This window comes from Molothrus ater, chromosome 3 (assembly GCF_012460135.2).
Source record: "Molothrus ater isolate BHLD 08-10-18 breed brown headed cowbird chromosome 3, BPBGC_Mater_1.1, whole genome shotgun sequence".
NCBI lineage: Eukaryota > Metazoa > Chordata > Aves > Passeriformes > Icteridae > Molothrus > Molothrus ater.
This window is the reverse complement of record NC_050480.2, coordinates 35,359,329-35,383,863: the sequence shown is the minus strand read 5'-3', so window position 1 is coordinate 35,383,863 and position 24,535 is coordinate 35,359,329. Positions and strand designations below refer to the sequence as shown.

Sequence of the window (24,535 nt, the reverse complement as noted above, 5' to 3'; positions counted from 1 at the left end):
ATTTCCAGATGATGAGTTTTTTAGTATAGAATTAAGGTAGGATTTTAAATTGTTTTTTAAAGGCCTCACAATAACCCGGCACATTTTAGAGCCGAAGCTGAAAAACAAATTGCTACACATGTGAAGAGGAGGAATTGCTGTGATGGGCCAGGCTACTTCAATTCAGTTCAAAGCCCAAACACTGGTGTCACGTAAGAGAAACTTCAGAGGAAAAGACAAACTGAGTTGGTTGTGGTTAGCTGGGGCACAGCAAGTTGTCTGTTGTCTCTCTTTCAGGAAATATGAAAACCTTAAGCTGCAGGGAGTAGGAAAATGTTAACCTTAATCCAAACATCTTACGTCTTTGCATTAACTTAGTACCCTAATGAAACATGCTTATTTCCTGTATGAAACATTCAGGTCACTTTCTAAGATGTCTAATAAAACACCCTCATTTCTGAGGCTGTCACTGTCCAGCTCAATGCCTTCCATACACAAGGCTTTCTCCACAAGAACAGAAAGGCTCTTCTGTGCAGGTGTGTGATGCTGCCAGCAGCTTGCTGGCATGGCCAAGTGCCCATGATAGAAGCTGAGCCCTCCTGTACTCTGTTTAATGTCCTACTCTTATCTGCAGTGACTTAAAGTACCTTTCTACCTTTGCACCTATCTCCACAGGTCCGGAAGATGGACTAGTTGTTCCATTACCCAACAGAAAATGGTAAGGGAGCAACTTGCTTTTCTGCAGCCAAAAAAGCCCCAAGGTGAGCAACCTCCCACTCTCCCCCTCTCCTAAGTTACAGAGGTCAGTGTAGCAATAGCTCAGATATGGCTTTGTGCACCCATAACCTGCCAGAATGGGTCCCCTGGACTTGAGATTTCTGTATTTACTGATCTTCTCTGCTTGCAGTCTGTTCTTATGCTGTTGCAGCAGCCAATGCCATGACATCAGGACATGTAGGCTTATGTGAGCTGGCATTCAGCTTGGCAAGTCAGGTTCAACTACCACTGAAATGCAGCTGGCAATTCAACAATACACAGTCTGGCCATGAATCTTCATAAACTCGTAATTGTGTCCCAGCCTCTGTTTGAAATGACAGAAACTACATCCAGTCACCCCATCTAAACATGAGGCCATGGATTTCAAATCCTAATTCTGTGCTATTTTAAGAAAAAAACAAGAAACAAACAGAACTCTTGCCCTATGTTGTATTTATCCACAGCAATTCAGAGTGTTCAAACATACATTTTATAAACAAAATATGTCATTGTCGAGGTGGTCATGACACAAGCAGAGATGACAAGCAGTCTCAGATGGCAACTCTTTATTATTGAAAATGGCTGACCTTTTATACACTTCCTAATTGTTTATGCTTCTTCTACCCCAACTATTGGCCACAATAAATCAACATAACACCATTGGTGAAAAGTAACAGTGACTTCAGCTAACTTTCTAAAAATGCTTCGTCCAGCTGCAAAGTTCTCTCCTTATCTTTCTTCAATTCATCTCTTCTTCTCTCAGTCTCCTTGGTAACAGCTTTGGAGAGAGCTCCTTATCAGCTTCTTCTTGCTTCTCAGCTTCTTCTCTCTCCTTTAGCTAACAGGCCTGCTGTTAGCCCCTTCCACAAAAACACTTTTATTAGCTAGTACATGGGTTATTTTGAATCAAGAATTAGAATACAGTTGGTATTAAACTATTGTTTCAGTTAATTTCAACCAAGACAAAGTTACTGTAGATTAACCTCAGGAGGTAATAATTATCTAGAAAAAAAAGGTTTTAAAAAATAGATGGAATTTCCTTTTCCTCTTTTTATTTTGCATGTTTTGGCAATATAGTTTAAATCAGATAACTTAGCTAATAGAGCATAACACTAAGCGAAACCAGAACTTAATGGGAACTGTTACTAGACTGTTTAATTGATTTGTTCCTGCTTCTGATGTGAAAATTATCCCATCATTACACTTATGTTTCCACTTTACTCAATATAATTATTTTTCATTATCCTTTCTGCAACAGCTCTATCCAAGAAAAACATCTTGAGTATTTAGAGATACTCCAGACACCTAATCCAGCTTATTGTGTAACTGCTTTTAAGAATGGCCCTAGATAGAGAAAAGTCTTGTATTGTTTCTCCTTGTTTTATAGAAGCATCATAATGGTGTTTCCCTCTCTGGACACCAGCAGCCACATTCAGCCTGATACAGAACTCAGAAATGGAAAAATATACTCGGGTGTGGCCCCTACAGACCACACTGTCACCTGAGTGCACAGTTACTGTGGTTTTTCAGAGTCAGAGGTGAAAAGAAATGGCTGGCCATGTGCAAAACAAAGAGCAGTCTCTTCTAAAACAAGGGACCCTCTTTACAATAAGCAGGCTAAGCATGTCACTTCAGCATGATGCAGTGGCTAGAGAATATGAGCCTCAACTTAGATTAAAAAATGGTAACCTGGTATAATATATATCTATAGATCTATATCTCCTTCAAGCCCATGGACAGACTTGCAAATTATTACTATTTGTTATTTTAAATATCAGCTGTATCAGAAACCTCATTCTGACCTAAGTTCTACTACCCTGCTGCTGTGCAAACAGAGCAGAGTCAGTTACCCTGTAGCTCCTTTGGGATGCTGTTGAAAGCAAAGTTGTTGCTTTTGTATTAGGTGGTATGGTTAGATTACTTCAGGGATCCCTCTAATCATTTGGATACATTTCCATTTTTACCCAGTATCCCTGACAGGCTCAATGATCTTTATTATTCTTGTCTCAATCATTGGTTCTAAGAAATGTTAGTAGCAATGCTTTGCTCATCAGCTAAACCAGTGACTGCTTTCATGCTCTTCAAATGGAAATCAAAGTTGTAACTTAGGCCTCTTCCTTCAGAAGTTGTGACAAGTCAGTGCCACTGGTTCATGTTACTGTGTTACTGTAATTGGATTCTTTTCAGTATGTGCCCATTTCCTGAAAGGAATAGGTGAGGTCTGTCTCTGTACTCTTCCTTGACCTCATGTTTCAGCAGGCTTGGCCAGGTAAGACAAGGAACGTGGACTGTTTTACCTTTTCTAATGGACAATTGGGAAAGGGGTTCCAAATTTAGTGAGTATTTTTCCCCCTCCTCAATGTAGGAGCAACATATTTTGATCTAACCTAAACTCCTTATCAAATAATTTAACCCAAACCAGTAACGGCCTCCTCTAAACTGACTGCCATCCCATGCAAGACTTAACAGCATTAACTTAGGTTCCTTTGTTTAATTTGACATGAATGTTTTTTGTATATAGAATTTCTTCTACACACCCATTTCATAGTAGGTTTCTGTTCTTCTAATTGCTGCCAGTAGCCTAACACCCCTGTTCTCAAAAGATTTGTTATGGAATTATTCTAAAATATAAAATTTGATTTCTCATATATGGTCTGATACTCATCCTGGTGAATATATAGCAAATAGGGTTGAAAACCACAGACTTGCCAACAAGTGTTCACATTTCCATTTAATATGAGAATACTTCCCCATTATGTAGTAAGAATATGAGGCACAGAAAAAAATAAATTAATGTCATGATCCGGGAAAGAGAAGCCTTGCTGTTTTAGAGAGTCATCTCCTACATGTAGTGGAAATATTACATATACCTTATAAAGTTGTATACAGTACTGTAATACATAGGACATATTCCTGGAAGAGAGTGATGAGAGCCATTTACAGACAATTAGTTTGTATTTTCTTCAGAATAAATCACATGAATTACACATGCAAACTGGAGTAAGGAGGGATTATGTAGCAGTGCCATTAAAACAGTCAGAAAAGCCTACAGTTCAATCTGAGTAGTCATACGCCTGACCAAGACCAAGAACAGTTTCTCCAAAAATTCTGATCAAAATTCACTGATAGAATCAGACAGAACAATGATATTAGGTTCTGAAGAGTCTGACAGTACAGTAGCACTATTGAAAATATCCCTGTTTTATCCATTTCAACAAAAATCATAATCTGAATTACAAGTATACTGCATATCTGCATAAGCACCAAGATAATATAAAGTAAAAGCTTATTCATCAAGTCCCTCTGATAAATGGTCCCCGATAAAAAAGCAAATTTTAATGTACTTTTAAGTACTTTTGGCAAGAGATACAAGTTCCACAAAAGAAAAACCACTGCAAAGTCTGAAAAAAATTCTAAAACTTGTAAAAAAGATCAAAGGTAGAGCATTTCTAATAGTCTGAGAAGTAATGAAATTCACTCCAGTTCCTGAGATAAACTGTAGATCAGTTGTGAGGATTTACCAGATTGTACCGCACTCTCTTTCTCACCTTCTCTTACACACTGCACACAAGGTCAGAACTGAAGATTCTGCCTAAGCTTACAAGTCAGCAAAGCATGTGAAAGCTCAGAACATTCAAATTTTCTTTTCCACTATAAGTACAAGAGACTGGCAACTTAGGTCAGAGACAGACAGACTTCTGCAACAGTCTGTCAAAATAATTTCCAGACAGAGGCAATTGCTTTAAATTAACTGCACTTGCATAATCTAAATTAATATAATTCTGCGCTTCTGTCTGGTTTTCACTGACAACTGTGCTCTTATTCATCCCCCTGCTGTTTAAAAGAGACCACAGATGAGTTCAAACTCCTAGGGTCAGACTTTTAAAAAGAGCATCTGTCACCTAACAGCTCAGCAGGTCTCTATGCTGGAACCATCATCAATGTGCTTCATTGCTACCAGCCATATGGTCAGTTTCTAACTTAGAATTAGTGTTGTGCTCCATCTTCTGTAACACTGCTGGAAGATCCAGTACAGAAGAAATAATGTAATGAGGTACGGGGGAGGTATCTACTGGGGCAGTCATTGCTTTGTTTAACCAGACCGTTGCTTTCAAGCCAGCATTCAGGCCTCCTTGAATATCTGTATCTAGAGAGTCACCGACCATCACACACTCCGCGGGCTGCACCCCCAGGAGATCGCAACAGTAATGAAATATGGATGCCGCCGGTTTCTCCTCTTTCTGCTCTCCCCCCACAACGATGGCATCGAAGTAGGGCTGGCAGGCGCACGCCTCGATCTTCTCCCTCTGCGTCTGCCGCTCGCCGTTGGTGAGGAGCAGCAGGCGGAGGCCTTTCCGCAGCTCGGTGAGCATGGCCCGCGTGTCCTCGGCCAGCGTCAGGTGCTGCAGCCGCGTCGTCTTCCACAGGTAATAGCACTCGGCCGCCAGGTCACGGTTCGCCTCCCCGCCGATGGTCTCCTGGATCGCCTCCTCCCAGTGCGATATCCGCAGGTCTGTGATGCACATCTTGGCGGGATCGTGGCACTCCTTGAGGAGCTTGGCCTGCACCTTATCGCAGACGGCGCGGGCCTCTCCCTCCCCGTAGTGGTGCTTGGACTGCAGGGCGCTTATCACCTGCAAGGGACGCGGGGGCGCGCGTCAGGGCGCTGCGGGGCCGCGCGGCGCGCTCCCGGGAGCGGCGCCCGGCCGCGTGTCAGCGGGGGAGGGAGCGGGACACGCGCCGCACCGGCACCGCCGCCGGGCCGGGAGCCACGGTGGCCGCGGGAAGGGGGAAAAGGGCAGTACCTCCTCGATGGCGCGCCGCCCCGCCGCGGCCGTGTCGATCAGCGTGTTGTCCAGGTCGAAGAACACCGCCTTGACGCCGTGCAGCCCCATGGCGCCGCCTCCCGCCAGAGCCGCCCCGCTCGGACGGCGGAGGGGAGCGCCCCTGACCGCCGGCAGAGCCGCCCGTGCCGGGCACAGCGCGTTGGGGCCGCCCGGGGCCCGCCCCTCGCGTCAGGCTCGCGGGGCGGGGCCCGGGCCAGAACTGGGCTGCCTGGGGCGCGCTGGGCGGCGGGCGGCGCTGCCAGGTGCCCCTCCCGGCCCCAGAAAAGGAGGGCTGAAGGGGCGCAGCACTCTGGAATGGGCTATGAGGAGAGCCTCCCGAATCCCAGCAGCTCGTGTGGGCTGGGGGTGGTGCCGGGCAGGGCAGAAAGGCCGCGGGAGCTCCCGTACCCCGGCTACTGCTGGGAGTGGTGGCGCGCCCCTCGCCGTGCGGGCCGTGGGCAGGGCCGCGGCTGAGCCCGGCAGCAGGAGCGGCTCTGCGGAACCCCGGCGCGCCCTGGGTGGGCCCGCGCCGCGGTATTTGGCGTCTATGTTTCGTTGTTTGGTGTTTGCTTTGGTTCGTTTCCTCTGTGTAGGAATGCTTTCTGGATGAGGCAACGGGACAGCTGGCAGCTGGTTGGAAAATAACCTGTTGAGGTGCTGCCAGGGAACAGCTTTGCCGTGCAAGAATTCCTCCTGCAGCGCTTCCACGCGGGCCGGCCTGCCCGCTCCCGGCTGTTGGCGGCAGTTTGGCTGGCTGTGCCAGCCCCGGGCCAGCGGCTGCTGCCGCTGGGGAAGCCTGTCCCAGCCTTAGGGAACGGCACCACACAGGTCCCTGCATGGGGTCGCAGCGTGGCGCCCGAAGATGCCGAAGTCTGTAGGTTTTCACTCCGAAGCATTTCGTGAACGGGGACCTGCACGAAGGAGGACGAGGAGGCGCACGTAAAAGATTAGGTTCAGTTCGGCTTTCCCAGCTTCCCTGTTACCTTCTGGAGCGTGTCCTGCAGTTACCTCTGGGCACAGCAGCCACAGCACGGGGATTGAATCATCCATCAGCAAGTGTTCCTAATAAAGCCAAAGTCAGTAACTCCACTGTAACTCCACTATTTTGAGACTCTGTATAATAATGGATTATTTGAAACTCCAAAGGTGAATATTTTATAGAGCAAATGAATCTCAAAGGCATTTGAGTGAAAGCTTGAACGGCCTTATAGAACAAGATTTTTAGGTGTATATACCAATGACTGTTTCAGAATTTATGATTTTCCCCAAGGTGAAGTTTAACAGTGTCTTGTTCATTGATAATGTTTTGAGAAACACAAGGTATTTTTTAACAGCCGTCTAGCAAATTTTCTTAATTTGATTTGTGTTTAATACTGCTAATGTCAATTAGACATTAATCGTTAACTGCAATTCACGAAGCTGGAGGAAACTTGTCTTTTACCAAAAAACTGGAAGTTCACTCCAGGTCACTTTCAGCTCTAAAAAACACACCTTTGATAGCAATCTCCTTATCTGATAGAAGACATTGAATCACATGCAAGGCCAAAGCAGTTGTGCCCAAAAGCTTGGCATATGGCAAGTAAAACTACAGAAGATAAGCCTTTAAGGAGACAGGTGGATTCTGAGAAGAAACAGAGATAGCTAAGGATCCTGTAGTTAAGGTAATAAGAGGAGTTTTAATAAAATGACTCTAGCTGGTTCTAATAAAATGTGCTGGTTTTGCTTGATAAGACAGAAAAGGTGTTAGGCATGTGGATTTTATGTGCCTCTACTCAATTACTGTTTTTCAGAATTTACACAGAAGAGTGACTTAAAAATAGGATGCATTCTACTTAGGAAGATGACATTTGTTTCAGAGAGCCCTACATTGCAGACAGTGAGCATTGGATCCTATGTGTACTTTTGGAAAAAGGTACATTTACATAAAATGTTTGTGTTTTCAAAGACCATTTGGACTGTTTATCTATCAGCAAGTGTGTTACTTTCTCCTTGTTCTCCTGTTCCTTGTTCTGCAGCTCACTAGAGGCTGGAAATCCCTCTCAGCAGAAGCTGAGAACCAGGAAAAGGACAAGCGGAAACATAAGAGAGAGTGCACATCCTAGAAGTGATAATGTAAGAATGCCAGTTTGGTATCTTTAAACAAGGAATTGCTCCTTTTTTTGCTACAAGATGATTATGTTTAGGAGTTCAACATTTGGAACTCTCTGATGGTTTTTTCCTGCATCTCCACTAGTATCTCAATGGGCTCCTTTTGGTTGTGTTAGCACTATGAGAGAGCAGGTGAGCTTCCTGGGTGCCCAAGTTGTTTCCTCGTACTGAGGAAGACCTAAGGCTTACTGCTGTTTTCCTTTTCTACAGCTGTCTGATTTCTGCTGGATACAGACCTGGCAGGGGGTGGATATCAAATCTGGGTGATCAGGAGTAGTGACCTGTGTGCACAGTGGAAGTCATTTGCTCCACCCTTTACATCTAGCCCCTGAAAACTAATCTTGGAGATTTTTCTTTTCCACTTCCACAGAATATATTATTAATTTGGTGGCTGATTTTTTTCCTTTATCCCAGTAAGAGATTTATTATGAAGTGCATTCATGTTCAGTGATAGCCATGATATATTTCAAGCTCAATGTGTTGAGGAATACTTCTCACACAGGTGTCTTGGCCTGCAATCTGCAGATTGAAATGCAGATTGGGCTCCAGGTTGGAGCTCGAGACAAGAGGCCATGAATTCCCAGCCTTTGGGACAACAAAGGACATGAAGACAGGTGACAGCAGCCAGGTGAATGGACAACTGAGAGTAACAGCCGGTGACTGCCGACCTTTTGGATAAGGCGACGCCAGTGCGATGGATGAACAGAGCAGGGAGGCAGGAGAAGATGAGAAGGAAGAGCGGGACTGACGCCCTGGGGAGACTCTGAGGTTATAAAACGCCGGGGGTTCTTGGGCTTGAGGGCTTTGGAAATATTTGGGTGCGCACTCCGCTGGCCATGTTGCGGAGCTATAGGGTGTGGTTACTGTAACAGGAAAAGGCGCCAACGAGTCAGGGGCAAGGCCGGGGGCTCAGGTGTTTGCGAAGCCGCTCGCCTGCCTCGGCGCCCCGGTTCCCCGTAAGCTCAGGAGCGCCGGGCAGAGCGCAGGCAGCGGAGGCGCCGCTGCTTGTGCCGGGCCGAGCGCGGGTGCCCGCGGCCTCAGCCCAGAGCCGCCCTGCTCCCCGCGGGGCTCCCCCGGCCTCGCCTCCCTTTCGCTTTCGTTTTCGTTCTAACGCGACCGGCACTGCGGGAAACGAAACTGGGCGGGGTCTGCGCAGCGCTCCGGGCCGAGCCGGGTTGGGCTGGCTGCTGGAGCGTCCGCGGGTCCCGGAGCGTCGGCAGCAGCTCGGAGGTACCGGCGGGGCGGGGGCGCGGGAGGAAGGGCAGGGTTCCTTGCGAGATGGGATGCCGCAGCCTGGCTGCAGAGACCTGGCCCGCCGCGCTCGGTGACGGCAGCCTGGGGTCATCTTTGGTCCGTGCGGCTGCGCCTGGCGTCACCGCTGCTCGAAGGGATATGTTAAGTGCTTTCGGAGTCTCTTCTGCAGGAACCGATTCTAATTCTGGAGAAACTTACTGATTATTTTCCTCCCACAGAAATCAGTAAGCGATTAATTCTTTTTCTGTCAAGAAACCTGCTAAGAAATCTTCTCTAATCACTGAATTCTCCACTCTGCTTTCTAAACCCCTTATTCCAAGCAATGACTTCCAAAACATTTGCAGACCAATCATTTGAATTAGAACTTCGAATTAGTTTCCCATGAACTTTGTTACTGGCACCAATTTTCTATTTTATATCTTAGCAGTGGCCTATCTACCAGGATTAGGGCTGCCTTTATTCCATGTTTAGAGCAAGAGACACATCTTTGAATGTTACTTTGCAGCATCTCTTGAAGATTGTGTCAAAATGGACCGTGAGTATATGACGAAGATCAACCGTTACAGTCAAATACATAAATGTACAGTGGTTTATGACACCATCGATAAAACGGGCCCAGATCATGATCCTGAGTAAGTTTACTCTGCGTGTCAATAACGAGCAGGGCTTTTCCTCCAATGAACAAACTGTGTAAAGCTTGCAGTCACAAATATTAATTTGCTGAAAGTGTATGTGTAGTGGGAAAGCTGGTTGAAACAATGAATTGAATGGTAGGTGCATGGGGAAGACATCATGTGATACAGTTTAAGGAGAAAACTTATTTCAAGGGTGATGGCTCTTTTTCAGAAAGTACCAGCAATGCACCTGTTACTTACTAGTAACTGTATTTTATATTATGCATCTCCTCTCAGCAGGTGGATTGGGTTACAGCAAGAATTTCAGTTTTTGATTTCAAAGCTACAAAACAAAGTGTTTACAAAGCATTGTTGATTTCTAGTCAAAAAGGTTGGGTGTATTAACTGATTTCATACTAACATACTTAATGTGTAGTATATTTTTTAACATCTCTTACAAGAAGAGGGTCTTTTGCTTAAGAAGGTTTGCTTTCACTTTTAGAGACAATTACAGGTGCTGGAATATATTTTATTTTTTAACACTGATACAGTGTATTTTTTCCCTTGCTAAAGGTTGTAGATACTCAAGATCTGTAATATTTCCTTGCATGATTTTTAAATTTTTTTTGCTAGTTTGTATGAAGACAAGGCTCTTGCTAATAATTAATACATTTCTCTTGATGTGTTGCATGTTGTCAGATAGCACTGTCTATGCAGATTTAGTCTTAAATCTGTCTAGCATCTCAGAATAAATTAATAGATATTATTTGCATCTCAAATATTAATAGTTATCTTATTTTTTTACCCATGTGGCTCATGTATTCAACAAAGTAACCCTTATTGCGGTAAAGACCACAGCTGTGGTCACACAGCAACGTCTTCATTCTTCAAAAGTGATGGCAGGGGACTGACAGAACTTACATACATTCCAAGTTGTTTATTCCATTTGTTGTGGTTTTTCATTGTTTTTTCTGTGTGTTCTGCTACATTCACAAATGAAATTCAGCCCATTTTGTGACAGTGGTATCTAGGAAAATCCTGGGTAACTTGGCCTATTCCAAGGATACAGTGTAAAATGTCTGGCTGTATTGATGTGTAAACCTTCAGTCCCTTATGCTGCTCTTTCCTGGTGTTCTGAATGCATTGACTGCTGCTGGTTGTGAGCTAGCTCCCTAACTCTGCTGTGGTGTCCCATCTCATCAGTCACCTTGCAGCTGCCTGAGGCATGATGCAGAGATACCTCCCATCCTGTCATGGTTCTGGGTGCTGAGGCTGCTTCCAGTACTGGGTCTGACAGGGCCAGTGCTGAATACAATGTAGGAACATTAAAGGAGACCAGGGTGGCTCAGTCCTGAGCTTTCATGGTCTGGGAACACAGAGAGTGGACAATTAGGCCAGTCTTGCCTAAACCTGTCCAGTCAGGGAATTGCTTATTGCCTTGGGGTTCATGGTGAGTGACTCCGCACTTAGGACCAACTCATGTATCACTTCTGCCGGTAGTCCTCAGCTTGGTCCTGGAGACTCACTGCAGATTTCCTCAGGATGCTTAAATAAATGGTGTATTTTGATGCAGTGTCATAGCTGAATGTGTGTAGTATTCAGCACTTAGGTATGGGTTGGCTGATAAACTCCTTCCCAAGAAGAGCCTTTCTTACATGTTTTGTTTTTTCTTTGTTGTTTCCTATGTGTAGAGTATACGGCACACGATGGGGGTGCCTTCTCCTACTGTTTGCCCCCTTAAGATTTCTTGTTAAGCCTTGCTTACACAATGAGAGCAAGCACTTTATTCTGCATCTTCATTGTTTTCCACCCAAACACTTCATTAAAGGGAAGTGGAGAATGAGATTGGAATAATGAAAAAAGTGAGTTCCTAAAGTCACTACACTATTTGAGACCAGTTTTCCCACACAGGAGCTCATGGTGCTGTACCTTGACTGTGTGAATCCATCTTGTTGGCTGTGAGAATTTACACACTCTGCTGCAATCTGAAGCACAGAGGTACTCTGAGACTATAATGGTCACTTTAACTTGGTGCAAGTGTGTGCTGCTGCCGCAGGCAGAAATCCAGTTGTTGTTTTCTCCGCTGTTGCAAAGGCAGTATCAGAAACATTAGGGGATTTGCAGCTGCAGGACAAGTCAGATCTGTAAGGACTGATTTGTCTGAAATGCAACCATTCATTATTAGGGCACAGCGGTGGGTTGACCCCAGGAGGCAGTGAAACCCCCAGCTACCTACTCACTTCCCCCCAGTGACAGGGAGAGAATCAGAGAGGTGAAAGGGAGAAAAAACTTGTGGATTGAGATAAAGACAGTTTAATATACAAAGCATAGCTGGATGTGCAAGCAAAGCAAAATAAGGAGGTTGCTTACTCCTTCCCATCAGCTGGCAGATGTTCCCAAGAAAGTGGGGCTTCGTCATGTCCAGTGTGTACTTGGGAAGGTAAACACCATAGCCATGGGTATCCCCTCTTCCTTCTTCATCTCCCAGCTTCTATTGCTGAGTGAGATGCCATATGGCATGGAATATCCCTCTGGACACCTGCCCTCCTTGTGTCTCTTCCCAGCTTCACACCTACCCCTCCTCTGCTTCCTGGGAGGCCAGAGTGGGAAAAAGAAAGCAACGTGCTGTGCAAGCACTACTCAGCAGTAGGTAAAACATTAACTCTGTGTTAGTTCCAAAGCCACAACACATCACTATTCTGGCTGCCCTGAAGAAAGTTAACCCCATCCCAGCCAGATCCAGTCCTGTCAGTCCTGAGCTGCAACAGATTACCATTCTGACTCATGGAGTTGCCATATGGGAAGCAGGACATGCACAGTTGTGGAATGGAGGAACAGAGAGGGAAGGGATCAGCAGTTGAGCACAGAAAGGCAGGAATGAGGCATGTGTTTGTTTGTTGGTAATTTTTTGTTTTGTTTTGGTGGGGTTTTTTTTTATGACTGCCTTTAAATTCATGTCTCACAAGCACCAGACGTGGTTTTTGCTCTTATTAAGCAACATACATCACAGGGTACTAAAGGTGAGTGTAGTGTCACATCTGGTTTCATGAAACCAAAATTAGCTAATCTTTCCTCTGTGTGGTGTCACACTGCTGAGATGTGTCCTGGTGTTAGGGCTTCACAATCTTGCTTGTAACAATGCTGACCTCATCCATTCTTACGCTTTTAAAAACGAAATTATTTTGATTTAAAAAAGAAGTTAAGCAGCTAAAAGTACTGTTTGAACTAATAAAGTGCATGTATTTGTGACTAGAGAGGAAAATTTAAAAAGTATTTATACTAAAGAATTATGATAATCATAAGGTTTGATATAAGAAAAGCACATTAATGCTTCAGTACTTCCCGTAGTTATCCTATAGTGCTCTGTTGATAATAAACCCCAAAGTTTAATCTGATAAGGTTATTAAAGTATACATGTGGGAAAAATGTAGCAATGTTTTTGACAAGTTTCCTTCATTGCAGGTTCACAGTTGTTGTCAAAATAAATGGTGAGGAATATGGTAGAGGCACTGGTAAAAGTATAAAAGAAGCGAAAGCGGTAGCAGCAAAAGAAACATGGAAAATGATTGAGGAACAGGTGAGTAAACAGTAGGATTAAGTATTGGGGGTTACTAAGCAGTGTACATCACATGTAATGTAGTAAATGTTGCATATCTGAAAATAGATTTTTGATAACATGTTGATTAATTTAAAGCAGTTTCTAATTATTCAAGTTGTCTTTGTTTCTGTTGTATTCATCACTTTTCAACTTTTTATCACTGAATTGTTTTCCTTATTTTTTTTTCCAATAGGGTTGATATCTAATACTGTGTTTCATCCTCTGCTGTTATAGGAGGATAAGGAAATGTATTTGCTTTTGTTAAGCTGCCTTGGTGTATCCAAAGTGGGCAGTTGTCCTTTTATATCTTGACAATTGTTATATGATTCAATATCTACAAAACATTTGCAGGGCATTACTCAGTGTGTCTGTTGCCACTCTGCTAATGAAATTGCTTACTTTCACTTGTACTAATTAATCTTTTTTTCCTTTTCATTATATTCTTTACAGTATAGCTAGTTGTATACTCTCTCCTTCCTTGATTAAGTCTAGGTTTGAATTTTGCTCTTAGTTTTCTGCCAAGTGTTCTGCCCTTCTTTATTTGCCATTCTTTATTTTTCTTTCCAATTCTGAATGCTTCTTAGCACCTTTTGAGTGAAATCTTTCCTTACCTATTTCTATATGGCTTTTATTGAGTCATTGTCATTACTTTAACACAATTGCTGCATGTCTGCTGCTACATTACTGATGTTGACTAATCATGAGACAGCTGAAGAGTCCTGCTTTCCCCTCTTGTACATGCACAGGAGCATTTGCAGCCCTTGCTAAATGGGAGCATCAGCAGCATCCTGCTGCCATCCCTTCTTCACAGCTTGTTCCCTGTATTTTCCTAAAAGGGGTGGGATGAGGCATGGTGAGAGGTTGTTAAAGGCAAAAGTGTAGTACTTGGAAAGCCACTTTTACGTTTATTCAAAATGTAATAATTATGCTTGGGATGTCTGTCCTTTGCCACAAAGGACTCAGTTAATGGAAACTTGGGGTTTCTTAAGAGTGTTTTGAAATGTGGACAAACCTTGCAGCTATATTAGTTCTTGTGCACTGTTTATCTTAATGTATTTTTAAACTTAAGTTTTCAAGTTACCTGTTTTCTTTGTTTTATAGTCTAGGAGTCCCTCAAATATGGCAGCTGCAGATTTAACAACAGCTCAAACAACCTCAGCAACCTCATCACCTGCACCAGACAAGGATTATGTCAGCCTATTAAATATTTATTCCCAAAGGACGGGTTACACAGTTGATTATACTCACAAAAATCGTACTGGAGATCCCCATGTTCCCACGTAAGATATAATTTACCTTCCTGCTTCCTTCTAATACTTTTTGTGTTTACTAATGCTACCATTAATTATCCTTGGTCATGTTTGCTGAATCTTTAGAAGGAGTCATACCATCTGCCTGAGAGCATTATCCAAAAGCTTCTTGAGCTCTGCCAGGCTGGTGCTGTGACCACTTCCCTGGGGAGCTGTTCTGTGCTCAGGCACCCTCTGGGTGAAGAATCTTTTCCTGATATCTGACCTAAACTTATCCTGATTCAGCTTCATGCTCTCTCTTTGAGTCCTGTCACTGGTTACCAGAGAGAAGAGATCAGTGCCTGCCCCTCCTGTTCCCCTCACAAGGAAGCTGTGACTGCAGTGAGGTTTCCCCTCAGACTCCTCCGGGCTGAACAGAAGTGCCCTCAGCTGCTCCTCAAGGCCCTTCACCATCTTTGTTGCTGTCCTTTGAACACTCCTCAATAGTTTAATGTCATTTTTATATTATGGCACCCAAAACTGCCCCCAGCACTCGAGGTGAGGCCACCCCAGTGCAGAGCAGAGCAGGACAATCCCCTCCCATGCCCAGCTGGTGATGCTGTGCCTGATGCCCCCCAGGACAGGGTTGGCCCTCCTGGCTGCCAGGGCACTTCTGGCTCAGGTTCAACTGGCCAGTGACCAGGATACACAGGTGCCCTTCTGCAGTGCTGCTCTCTACTGAGTTACCTTTAAGGCACAACAAATTGTTAGTTACCTACCATTATTAATTAGATTAAATGTATATTGAAAATGCTGTTCTGAAGATGTATACTTCAGATTTCCATTCTATAATGTCGCTTGATTGCAGTGTTTAAAAATCATTAAATTGAGATTTGTTATGTGGGATATAAGAGTCGATTCCCTGTTGTATTTTACAGGTATTCTATTAGCTGTACAATTAGTGGTCATTTGTGTGGAAGGGGCACTGGACCTTCCCTAGGTGCTGCAAAACAAGCTGCTGCAAAGGAAGCATATGAGAAGGTATATAAGGAAAGCTCTGTGACAGTATGTGCTAGATTTATCCTTATCACAGAAGTTTAAATCTTTGAACCAATTTCTTTATTGTATTTAAAAGCATATTCCATGGATTCCACTGAAAAAGGAAACAATCCATATTTTAGTATGTTGGTTGGGCTACTGTCAGTAGAATTTATGTTGTGCTTCTGTATTCTGGATTAAAAAAAACAAACTGCTAACAATTGATATCTCTGTGTGTTTCAGAATAGGTCTGATATGCTGTCATTCAAGGATGCACACGTTTTAAAAATTTTAAAATTCCAACTCATAGACCAATTGTCTTCTGTGAGAAGTGTTGTTGAGCTGGCAGACTATGAACATATTTCTTTTACTGTCTTCTGTGGGATCAAAAATCTATTGTGTAATGTGAGAGGCAAAAGCAGGAGTCAGAATCAACAGGACTTGCCTTCTGTAGTGTTCCAAGGCAGAGTCCTATGAAACAATTACTGACACCATCCTCTGGAGAGCAGAGCTGTTGTCTTCATGTTGGCAGCTGTTATTTCCACATGTGCAAAAAACTATCAGAATTCCAATAGTGATCCAAACCCACTTCTGAAATGTACAGAACATATGAGCTAACTAAATGGAGGGTAGTTTAGAGAGAAGAATGGCAGTATAGGGGAGGAAAGAAGCCTTTCCACTTTTAAGTACTTTTAAAATTATTTGGCTATTACTGTGAATTTTCAATGATTTTAGAGTTGTTTTTAAGTCAACCATGTAATTAATTAACATCCTATTATAGATCTAGGAGCCTTTCTTAAGATCTTCCTTGGTTGCAAACCCATGGATCTTTTTATTTTCATTGATGTCTGAAATTTATTACCTCAAACAGAACTTGTATACCATATCGTCTAAATTTAGATTGGGTTGTTTTGGTTTGATTTTAATTTTTATTAATTCTCAGTGATGTCTGCGTAACAAACAAAATGTAATCTGGCAAAAAGTAGTAAAGGTCCAGTACTCCTGTATTTAAAAAAGGGGTTTGTTTGTTCTCATTTGTTCACATGTTTTTGTGTCCATGACACTGTGATGGAATACCAGGAAACATTAAAAAAAAACAAACACAACGTAGTTTTGTTTACTTTTTGTGAGGTGATGGTCTATATCCATTGTAGTTGTTGCTTTTAATGTTACTTTAATGATCTTATAGGTAGTGGGAGGAAGGGGAAGAACCTCTACTAAGTATTTGGGATAAGTTTTTTTTTTAATTCAACCCTAATTTAGTTGTGAGTTTTGCAGTGTTTTCATGCTGAGGAGATTGAATGTCAATTTGTACTGACTCAGATTTTCAATTCTGCTGATTATATATGTCAAAGCCTACATATATCTCATTTTCCACACAGCAGTTGCACATGCAGCAAGCAACAAAGATATTTGCTTTTCATTACTCTTAGTCTTATCCTGGTTTTGAATAGAATCCAGACTCTACTTTTGTAAATGTGTCTGTATAGTATGCTCACTGTGACAGGGCCCTGTGCTTTTCCTTTCCCTGAGTGGAAATTGGGCAGGTGCCTTTCTTCTGCAGAAGAGGGCTTTTGAATACTTAGTGCAGTCACCAACTTGCTCTTAGGACCCTGTAATCTTCCCTCTGCCCTCTCTGGATGGCATCTTTTGCTCTAGAGATTTGTTCATGTGATTTTGTTAAACATTCTTGGCTTTTCTTTTTTCCAGATGGAAACTGAAAGATCTTATAACAGCAATTCCTCTCAAGTGCCATCTGAGTCTGACTCAGAGTAAGTTAGGTTCACTGCTAATGTGATAACAATATATTTAGTAATCTTAGAGGGTAATGTGCTCTAATTCTAAATAAAGTATATAATTTTATTGTTTTATTGCAGTATAAAGCAATCTAATATAATTTTATTGTTTTATTGCAGTATAAAGCAATCTAATTTTAACTTCTGTTCCTTAAACTTCAGAGCAAAGTTTGTTCTACTTGTGCAGTTTTATGTGAGTCTGTATGGGATAGCTTATAGTAAGTTTAGAGCTTTCTGATTTGTTCACATTTTTACCTAGGTAGTTCTTTCAGAAGCATTTTTTCTGTGATATAAATGGATTGCCCTATGTCATTCAATAGCACTATTTCATGCCATTTTAACACTCATTTTCCTATTGAGACAGTCTTGTGAACTCAGTGTAATTCAATTTCAGTACTCTCCTGTGCTCCATATTCTGCTTTCTTCTCTCTCATTTTTCTTTTTCCCCCCCTTTTTTCATTCTACATGAATCTTCATTTCCACCAAAGGGAAAAATTTGCTTAGCAAAAGAAACTGAACATACATTAAGTTTGAGATGTGATTTAAAAACCAGCAGTTTACCTGTAGTGCCACTACCACTTTTACATTCTTTTATCTTCTAGATATCTTAGACTCATTTTATAATAGAAATAAAGTGTTGTTATTTTAATAGCTTTCAAGCAGGACGTTTTGTAGTTTAAGTCAGTCATGATTGTTAATGCCTTTTCAGGTTTTGCTTTAAAAACTGTGATTTTTTTGGTACTTATTTTCTTGTGATAATTTTATTTATTATTGTGTTATTTTCACCTAAAAATAGTCCATTATTTTTCAGTAAAAACACCATTTGCTTTGCTGACTCATCTTCAAACTTGGTAGAAAAAATGAAAGATGTGGCAATATGTGAAAAGCCTTCACCTTCTCAGGTACAGTATGAAAATGGTCTTCCTCATAATTACATTTTAGACCCTGAATAGGGCATGCTTCTTGTCAGAGCGTAACATCAGTTTGTTCTTTTATCCACTAATCATTGGAAAATACACGCATTTTTCCTAAGAACGTTCAGTAGTGTTAACCATTAGTCATTGCCTTCTGTATTGTGCAATATAGTGTTATGTAGTGTTTAACAAATGCCAGTAGTCCCAAGAAAAGGGTCAAACTGAGCTCATTTTTTGCAATGGTAATGTTATGCATAGCTTATGTGAAAAACACTGAGCTAAGATTCATTCTTATGACATTGTTCACATAAGGTATGATCATGTTTATAGGCAATTCCTAGATAAATTATCAGACATGTTTTAAACAGACTGCAGTGAAAATATTCAGGATACCTCAGTTAAGCTTTTTTTTTCTGTTTTCCATGTAGAGAAATGCACAAAGGTCTGTCCGGGAGACCAAAAGGTATGTTTACTTCTAGATTGCTATCTCCTCTAAAAAAGATATACCTTAAATAACTTGATTTTTTTCTATCTCTAGTAAGGAAATGCTGCTATTGGGAGGTATATTTCTTTTTTCATCATGTGTTAGAAAAATGGCTCATTATAAATTTTGCTTTTATCCCTGTTCAAGAAAATTGGCAGCTAATTTTGCTAATGTAAGAAACAAGGAAGAGAAAAAAAATATGTCAGATTCCAAGGAAGGTTTGCCAGATGTGGACACAAATACTGGAAAAGAGAATGGGAGTCCACACACTGTCAATAAAACGTAAGAAGGATTTTTTTTTTAAATTAATATTTGTAAGACAATAACTGTATGTATGACTCTAGATTGGCTTCTTTATTTTTGGTAGAAGGAGGGAAAATACTGCTGTGAAAAGAACTTTCAAAGAAAATTGATACTAGATTTTTTCCTGGAAATTTCAAATCTAGCATAGGAATTGAGAAGCAATGGTATTTAAAGCTCACAACCAAATGTCATTCATGTGAAGATGTGAGGGTAGTTACCTGACAGGCCTTGAAGGGTCAGTTTCCCTTGTTGTTTTAATCCCCAAGGCTGTGATTTACACTGTAGATTGGTCAAATGATGACCGTAGAATGATATTGCAGTAGATGTATTAAATCTGTCAAAATTATTTTTATATTCTTAACTGAGAATTAAGTATAATTAAGTGGGGTTTTCCTTTTTTTGTTTTTAAAGATTTCTCGAACAGTATGAAGAAATAAAGCCTATTGGTGCAGGTGGTTTTGGGAATGTTTTCAAGGCAACATCGAAGTGTGATAAGAAAACCTATGCAATCAAACGAGTTGAATTCACAGAGTATGTACCGAATGTTTGCTTCTGTCATTTAGGACAACTTTAATCAAGACTTTAATATTTTATTTTCTCTTTTCAACAATACTAGGAGCATTTAGGTGATTTTTATAATAAATTATCTGTCCTTTCTAGTGAACTGTTTTCTTTATTTCCAAGTGAAGCTGAAAGTGGTCCTGAACCTTTGTTAATTTTTGCATGTAATGGGCTAATTTTTGCTGGAGCTGTAAAAATGTAGGTATGTTAAGTTCTCTTTTCCCCAAAAACAGTAGTGCTCTGGTTGCTAATATTGCAAAATGTGTTTGAAGAAAACCTGATGATTATTAAAACATTGAAAGCAGCCCTGTTACTTTTGACAGACTGCATGGAAAATTTCCATATCAGTAATGCAAAATAACTATAATTATGGAAAATAGAAAAAAATCCAAGTAATAAATTTTGTAATGGGAAAATGCTTTATATCTGACCCATGTAGTCATTACTCTCATGCTGTGTTGCTTATCTTTTATAAATCTCAACAGAGAAAGATCTTAATTTTTTTTAAAAGTAATTTTCTGTTACCTAGTGTAGTATTTTATCAGCAGTTGAAAACATTAATTTCTTTTAGGTTATCTATTGAAAAGGTTTTAGATTGTTGGAGATACTTGTCCCTTAAATTGTCTAATTGTACATTTCCTTTTGGATTCTTGTGTTGTTTGCAAATACATGTTATTTTCATTGGTATTGCTATCCTGAGAACTATACTGAGAACCTTCTACTGATTCTTCAAGTAATGACTGATGCTTTGCTGGCAGGTTTGCAGCTACCTGCTTTTTCAGCTTTTTTTGAGTGGGGATTTAATTACTAATGAGGTTAAACCACTTTTTTGCACTTTGAATAACTGAGCAGATGAAAGACAACCCATCAAATTTGTAACTTCAGTTTTGACCTTTGAACTTATATGAAGGAGAATAATATGCTTTGTTTCTAAATTAATGTAAAACTATCTGTATCCTAGCACTTGATAGCCTATCTTTTATTTAGCTTTGTATTACATTGTAATAGGGAAATGCCTTGTTTTTAAAATTCTTTCCCCCCTCCTGATAGGAAAGTAGAGCGTGAAGCACAAGGACTGGCAAGACTTTCCCATGAGAACATAGTGCGCTATCATAGCAGCTGGAAAGGGAACGACCATATCAAGTACCCAGGCTCAAGGTAACTACAAAATAATAGTTTGCATTCACAAACTTTTTTCACAGCTGTAGTGAACTTCATGCTATTCATAATTGGTTATCAATTATTTTACAAATATAAATGCACACACGTGCAATCATACTGCTAGGAAAAAAGGCACAGTACTTCCAGCAGCAGGTTGTATGTCATTAAGTATATTTACATCTTCTTTTCCTTGATTAATAAGGTACATTATATAATTTTATATTTCACTCCTCTCTCAATATATGGAACATAATGAATTTACAGAGGAGAGTAAGAATGCAGAACTCAAAATCTGGGGCAAGAATTAACAACAGAAAAAATTGTCTGTCACTTGGCTACCAAATTCCTGATCAGAGTTTCCTTTTTATAAGTACTGGTCAGCCAGTAGCTACCATAGATTTAATTATTTCCCTAAGTTAGTATTTTCACCATGATGCTTGAAACCATTTTGATTGTTTAGAAAAGGAATACAAAATGAAATGCTCCTTACTTTAGAGGTAGCCTTTTTACACTGAGACTTCTGGTAAACCAGTGCTGAGAGTTGTACTAGTAAGTTAAACTAATAACTTTTCCAAGCTTTTGTGGTAAGCCTTTTTTACTAGCTGTGAAGTCATACTCACATAGGCTGCCATACTTCCTTAGAGCCATAAAATATTAATGGATTCAAAATTATGGTTGGTGTGATACCTCTCCATTATTGTGCTCATTAAGTGAGCAGTAAAATGGGGGAAAAAAGTATGTCAAAACAGAACCATTAATATGTTGGAGCCTCGATATCATGTATATATTTTACATGTATATATTTTACATTTACATTTACATTTTACATTATTGGGTTAAAAAAGTCCCCAAAGCCAAGAACCCAGACTGGAATTTGTGCCCTGACCTCAAGCCTACAGAGTCCTGAGCCATTTAATGCCTGTTCTTTCAGTGCTTCGAGCAGCTTTATCCAAGGGCACTCATCACACAGCGTACATAGGGAAAACCAGTGCGTGCTTCTCTTTGTATTTTCCTTCCCCTCACCATCTCCAGCCTCAGCTTATCTTAGGGGCTTCTCTGGAATGTGTGAGGCTGCCAGATGGGTGAATATATTTCATCTAGATTTCCAGTCCTCACAAGGGTTCCTGTGACTAGCAGACCAATGTCACTGCATTACCTTCTTGACAGGACAGAGTTGGAAAGAACATGACCATTCTGGACAGGATAGGAAGGCTGATCTCTTGAGCAGAAACATGTCAGGGTCTTCCACCAGTTCCTGCAAGGCCAGATGAAGCCAAGGACAGTGGTATTTCTTCCTGGATAGGACATACTTCTAGGTATGAGGGAAATGGAACTTGCGCTTTCAGAAAACTACCAGTGTGAAACTAGAAAGCGAGAAAAACTTCAGAAATATTCCAGGAATATGTGGCGACTGAGCAGAGATTCTTTGGGTTGCAGTCCTTTTTATTTAATGCAAATTGCTGTAGGATCTTTCCTAAAATTAAGGGACTTGCAGACTTTGTTTTGAGTAACTCCAAAAAGTAATTATTAACAAAAAGGGCTTTTGAAGATGACTTGGGAGGAATTGTATCTTGTCAATTTCAATATGGTATGTAATTTTCTTTTGAAGCTGGAATTCAGACCAAGAAATTCTCTGTCTTTTCATCCAAATGGAATTCTGTGAACAAGGGACATTGGAAGACTGGATTGTAAAAACTACCAAAGACCGAAAGTATCATGAAATGGCACAAAACAAATTTTTACAAATAGTGAAAGGAGTGGAATGTATTCATTCTGAAAAGTTAATTCATCGGGACCTCAAGGTATGTAGGATAGGTAAATAAAGAAAAAAAGATCAAAAAGAAAAAGTTAAAGGTAGTATACTTACTGAAATTGCAGAGAATGTTAAATTGTTTATAGTCTTTGCTTACTCTGTTATGTACCCTAGTGTGCTTCTTTGGATATTGCTAGTGATTGATTCTCTTTCAGCAGCTGGCTGAACCTCCTCCCAAAATCAGATGAACTTGGAAGATCTCAGAATACAAAGAATCAGAGTTCAAAGAATCAGTAGTCATCAGCTACAGGCATTTTCAGTGTGTTACTGGGTCACAAGTCTGCCTATTGGAAAAAGAAAAGTTGAGTCTAGAAAGTGGCTCTTGCCATATTGTAAGGAGTAGTTTATCTATCCTAATACATGCTGTGTTTGATAACAACATCCTCTAGTTACTTTTGTCTTGTGTACGCGTACAAATGTTTGAATGCTACACTTTTGGATAGACTTTGAGTCTCTAGATGTGCACAGTCATAAGATGATTTTATTTCAATATAAAGATTCTAAGGGACAAAGCCTTAATGGCTTCAGGATGGAAGCTATAATGTTGCTTACAGAGTTTTAAATCACTCATTTAGTGAAAAAAATCTGGTGGCATTCCTAGGGTTAAGTTAACTTCCCTGCCTGACCACTCAGGAGCCACTCTGGCAGTCAAATTCTCACCACCATAGCTGGGACTGAAGTCCCTTCATAACAGGCAGCTCCAGTGTACCCACAAGTGCCTCACTTGATCCCCTACACACCCCTGGCCATATTTGATGCTCAATGTGGGGTTCAAACCCATGACCCTGAGATTAGGAGTCTCATGCTCTACAAGCTGAGGTAGGGATGAGGCTGTGGTCGATCAGGAGTGGTATTCTCCCGTTTAATGCTCCTACTGAATCCACATGCTGCTTGCTCACTTCCCCTTCCCCTGTGGCAGGCTGGAGAGGAGAAGTGGAGGCACAAAAGGTAAAGAGCACCAGTTGAGATAAGAACAATTTACTAGAAACAGCAATGAGATAAGAAAACAAACACAGACAAAAACAGTAGCAACATTAAAACTAGAAGTCTAAAAACAGAGGATGATTCACATGCAAAACTTCACTGTGGAACCCTGCCTGACCATGCCATGCTCCCATGATCCGAAAGCAAATCCTACCCCCATTCCCAGAAAATGACATGAGGTGGTATAGAATAACCTCCTTGTCCTAGCCATGTGTTCCCCACTGATTACTGTCCAAATTAGCCCTCTCCTGAACAGAACCAAGTTATGCTGCTAATTCTTCTACCTGTAATTCTTCTACCTGTACCTTTGAATTGAAGAGCTTTCCTCTCCTCTTTGATGTGCTGTCAGCTTAGGTGCTTGGCCATCTGAGATCTCCATAGCCCAGAATCAAAGTTGCAGGATAGGTTCAAGCTGAGATTAAAGTAATTTGTACCTGGTAGGAACAAAGTCATTAAATAGTGTAGCTAGCTATAGGTACTATATTAAATATGGGTGGTCATGGTCAGACTTGAACAGAACAACTACACAGAGCATTCTTTACATGAAGATCTCTTCCTGTTGGCTATTAAGTATCTCCTGGCCTTATGGTCCACTGGAGCTTCTTTGAGTAAAAGACAGCATGAGGCTATTTGGTTTTGTTTTAAAAACATTCAGAAGTGTAGTTTCTATATCTTCTTTGGGAAACTTCATTGAAGCACATATAGTTCTTTTTAGTTGTTTGACTTCATGTTCTGGTTTTGGCTAGGAGACAATTTCTTTTCAGTAGGTGGTACAGTCAGTGCTGTGGTTTGGGTTCAGTATTATGGTAATGCTGATAACACACTGATGTTTTGGTTGCTACTAGGTAGTGTTTATTTTAAGTCAAAATACTATTTTTTACATGGAAGAGGGGCTGATCTGGGCTCAGGAAGGGGATCTGGCATCAGTCAGTGGGTGGTGAGCAATTGTACTGTGCATAACTTGTTTCTCCTTGTTTTGGTTTTTTTAAATCCTTTTATTATCATTATTATTTAACATTGTTATTAAATTTTTCTTTTGCTTCAATTACTAAACTGTTTTTAACACAGCTTACAAGT

At 41.1% G+C, this 24,535-nt stretch overlaps 2 protein-coding genes across 3 annotated transcripts in view; one reads left to right on the top strand and one right to left on the bottom strand.

Annotated features, from left to right (window-relative positions):
• Positions 1–1,171: 1,171 nt before the first annotated feature.
• NANP (N-acetylneuraminic acid phosphatase) lies at positions 1,172–5,737 on the bottom strand. Its single transcript, XM_036381050.1, has 2 exons — positions 5,541–5,737; positions 1,172–5,369 (listed from the first exon to the last, which is right to left on the bottom strand). The coding sequence occupies exons 1-2, from the start codon at positions 5,628–5,630 to the stop codon at positions 4,674–4,676; spliced, it is 786 nt and encodes a 261-aa protein (XP_036236943.1). The 5' UTR covers positions 5,631–5,737; the 3' UTR covers positions 1,172–4,673.
• Positions 5,738–8,252: 2,515 nt separating this feature from the next.
• EIF2AK2 (eukaryotic translation initiation factor 2 alpha kinase 2) overlaps positions 8,253–24,535 on the top strand; it is a 24,134-nt gene continuing 7,851 nt past the window's right edge. The window contains exons 1-12 of one of the 2 annotated variants that reach the window (XM_036379837.2): positions 8,253–8,477; positions 9,469–9,595; positions 13,040–13,154; positions 14,277–14,455; positions 15,343–15,445; positions 17,153–17,214; positions 18,050–18,140; positions 18,581–18,615; positions 18,784–18,918; positions 19,351–19,470; positions 20,551–20,658; positions 22,271–22,463. In XM_036379837.2, coding sequence (XP_036235730.1) covers positions 9,492–9,595; positions 13,040–13,154; positions 14,277–14,455; positions 15,343–15,445; positions 17,153–17,214; positions 18,050–18,140; positions 18,581–18,615; positions 18,784–18,918; positions 19,351–19,470; positions 20,551–20,658; positions 22,271–22,463 — 1,245 coding nt within the window. In that variant the 5' untranslated portion in view covers positions 8,253–8,477; positions 9,469–9,491. Of the gene's footprint in view, positions 8,478–8,852; positions 8,940–9,468; positions 9,596–13,039; positions 13,155–14,276; positions 14,456–15,342; positions 15,446–17,152; positions 17,215–18,049; positions 18,141–18,580; positions 18,616–18,783; positions 18,919–19,350; positions 19,471–20,550; positions 20,659–22,270; positions 22,464–24,535 lie in introns of those variants that run through there. The other variant, XM_036379836.2, reaches the window with a different exon arrangement.